At 44.9% G+C, this 2,738-nt stretch overlaps 1 protein-coding gene across 1 annotated transcript; it reads left to right on the forward strand.

Moving 5' to 3' along the window:
* The first annotated feature begins 570 nt into the window (after nt 1-570).
* LOC149301847 (uncharacterized) lies at nt 571-1,355 on the forward strand. The gene has a single exon (XM_089482716.1). The coding sequence runs from the start codon at nt 615-617 to the stop codon at nt 1,353-1,355; it is 741 nt and encodes a 246-aa protein (XP_089338842.1). The 5' UTR covers nt 571-614.
* The last annotated feature ends 1,383 nt before the right edge of the window (nt 1,356-2,738 follow it).

Raw genomic sequence — 2,738 nt, forward strand, 5'->3', positions numbered from 1 at the left:
AACTTGAATATAAAGAACTTAATCAGAAAAAAAAGTGTTGGGTGTTATCACCTGAAAGACAGAGGGTTTAAACTTGCAGACAAAGACAAATGGAACAACCAAGCATCCAAACAAACCTTGACTATTAGTCCATAGTTTTGAGACATGGAATGCCTGCAATATTTCACAGATGTTCAAAAATTATGAGTTTTATTAAACTCGGTTGGACAGGCAGGAGTGCTTGACCTCCCAGAGATAGATAAAGACATTAGAAAAACAAGGCATACAAAAAGGTTTCTTGGTATCTCTCAGAAGTAAATATGTATCAAGGCAAATGCATGAGACTTTCTAAGTATTGCAACTTGAAAAAAAACCTGAATGCCGCACTCAAATTGGAGATTTGGCCCCATATCATGTAGAGTGCCCCCCCTGAGAACAGGGGTAAACAGTTTGAATTGACCCATGTAGACATGCCCCCTTCCAGCCTTGTAAATGTGTGAATTCTTCAGAAGTGAGGTGTGCATTTTCTCATAAGAGGTGCAAAAATGCTAGATCTGTTGAGATTGACCAAGTCCCATTTAAATTCTTATTGTGACTGTGTGCTTTTGCTTTCCGCTCTTCTAGAGCCCTCCACAATGCCAAGACGAAGAATCTACGCTGCTGGGAGAGAGCCCTACTTCAACTTGAACTCGACATGGTATGACCCTGCAGGGTCCTGGCTGGACAACCGTCGTAAACCATTCCGCTATGTAGTAAACACCGCCTGTGCGTCCTGCGACAAGAGATGTGATGTGCCAAGAAGGGGAGGCCACAATTACAGATGCTACGGCTACCGCAACTCATCGTGTAGATCGGAATATAACCCTAGACTCGTATGCGGTTTTCGCAACCCCTCGGGAGGACCCCGCGACTACTGGGGGAGACCGATAGGCGATTCCTGTGATGGAAATACCGGTGGAGTCTACACCAACGAAGAGTCAGTCAATGGATCGTGCTGCGGAGGTTCAGGAGGATGTGGTGCTGGAGGTGGAAGCATGGCATGCGCCCAGCCATCTGCTTCAGTGGGAGGATGTGGAGGAATAGGAGTATGTTCTGAGCCAGGGTGCAGATCTTCAGGAGGGCTGCAAACTTCAGGAGCATCCGTATGCGCAGAGCCCTGTGGGAGCACATCAGGAGGATGTGGAGGAGGAAGGAGGGGAGTATGTTCTGAGCCAGGTTGTCGCTCCTACGGAAGAAGAAGATCAGTGTGCTCTGAAACGTGTAGCAGATCTTCCGGAGGATGCCAACCCTATGGGAGAGGAGTATGTGCGGAGCCATGGGGTTCATATTCAGGTGGATGTGGTGGTGGAGGAAGAGGGGTATGCGCTGAGCCCTGAGCAAGACCTTCAAGAATATAAAGAAGAAGATTAGTCTGTACGATGCATTGATCTGTTTCTATGTGCAAAACCAAAGCTATTACAGCCATCTTGGAAACTCACCCTCTATTCAGGAGGGTTGGCAGGTGCACCACAGCTGTTAAAATTTGACCTTATTTATTTGTGTATTCACTTATTCGATGGACCACTTTACATAAAAATAGACCCCTTAAGTGATTTGCCTTTGAAATCCAGAAAAAAAGTATATGGCGGCTTAAGAAATTATTGTCTCTTATGAGCCATAATTCTAGAAACCCATATTGTTCAGATTCTAGAGGTCTACTATTTATAGCATGGCGGGCACAGCAACCAGGGGGTCAAATCTCCTCCTTTGCAGGCCACACATATCCAAAAAGCTCTTCTGAAATACCTCTATGTTCACTGAGTCCTTCTCAAAATGGCAAATGGAAGTTCCATCACTTCCTACCACTGTTTTGAGAAGGATAAAAAGAGGGGTATTTGAGGGGACTGGGAGTACTGGGGGGCACTGGTGGGGGTTGCATGTTTGGAGTGCCCACCTAGAGTTTTAAGTAAGATACGGTCAAAAATTGCATCACAAATTTAAAAATAAAGATGCAATGGTTGGGAGACTGTCGTGGCATTTCAAGAACCGCAAAATCGGGGTCCAGGGGCCACATGTGGTCCCCATCTTGGCAGCCCCAGATTTAGGGCCATGGAACAATGAAAACTGTACATGGAGCCGAGCTGGCTGTCAGAACAGACATCAAACTGCAAAAACAATCCTATCAATGATCTTTTCTCCTAGTTAATCGCCTGTAGATTCTGAAAACAATAACACTGTTTATCTTTCCGTGGCTTTATTTGGAATTCTGAAGGCCGTGCCCATTGGAGAAGTGTGAACAAATGATACTGGTCCAAAGCCAGACCGGCTTTAATACTGCAATGCTGATTTTGTATCTGTTTTGTTTGTTTTTTTCACTTTCTGTGCACAACAATAAAATTCCAATGTCCAGCTGAAACTGTTTCTTGTTTGTTTCTTAAAACGTGGTATTCACCTCTCCCCAACCACTTTAATTTCTACAATTTTTATGAAGGTAGTGTCATTATATCATAGAATCGTAGAGTTGGAAGAGACCGCAAGGGCCATCCAGTCCAACCCCATTCTGCCATGCAGGAACTCTCAATCAAAGCATCCCTGACAAATAGCCATCCAGCCTCTGCTTAAAGACCTCCAAAGAAGGAGACTTCAATGCAGGATCTTCCAGTGTAGAACAGCTCTTACTGTTTAGGTGATATCTCTTTTCCTGGAGCTGGCATCCATTGTTCCGGGTCCTGTTCTCTGGAGCAGCAGAAAACAAGCTTGCTCAATATGACATCCCTTCA

Source organism: Sceloporus occidentalis, unplaced genomic scaffold (genome assembly GCF_023333645.1).
Source record: "Sceloporus occidentalis isolate IW3139 unplaced genomic scaffold, rSceOcc1.0.p SCAF_20, whole genome shotgun sequence".
Classification (NCBI taxonomy): domain Eukaryota; kingdom Metazoa; phylum Chordata; class Lepidosauria; order Squamata; family Phrynosomatidae; genus Sceloporus; species Sceloporus occidentalis.

Excerpts from the sequence above, each read along its gene's own strand:
- LOC149301847 (XM_089482716.1), top strand. The coding sequence starts at position 615 with ATGCCAAGACGAAGAATCTACGCTGCTGGGAGAGAGCCCTACTTCAAC.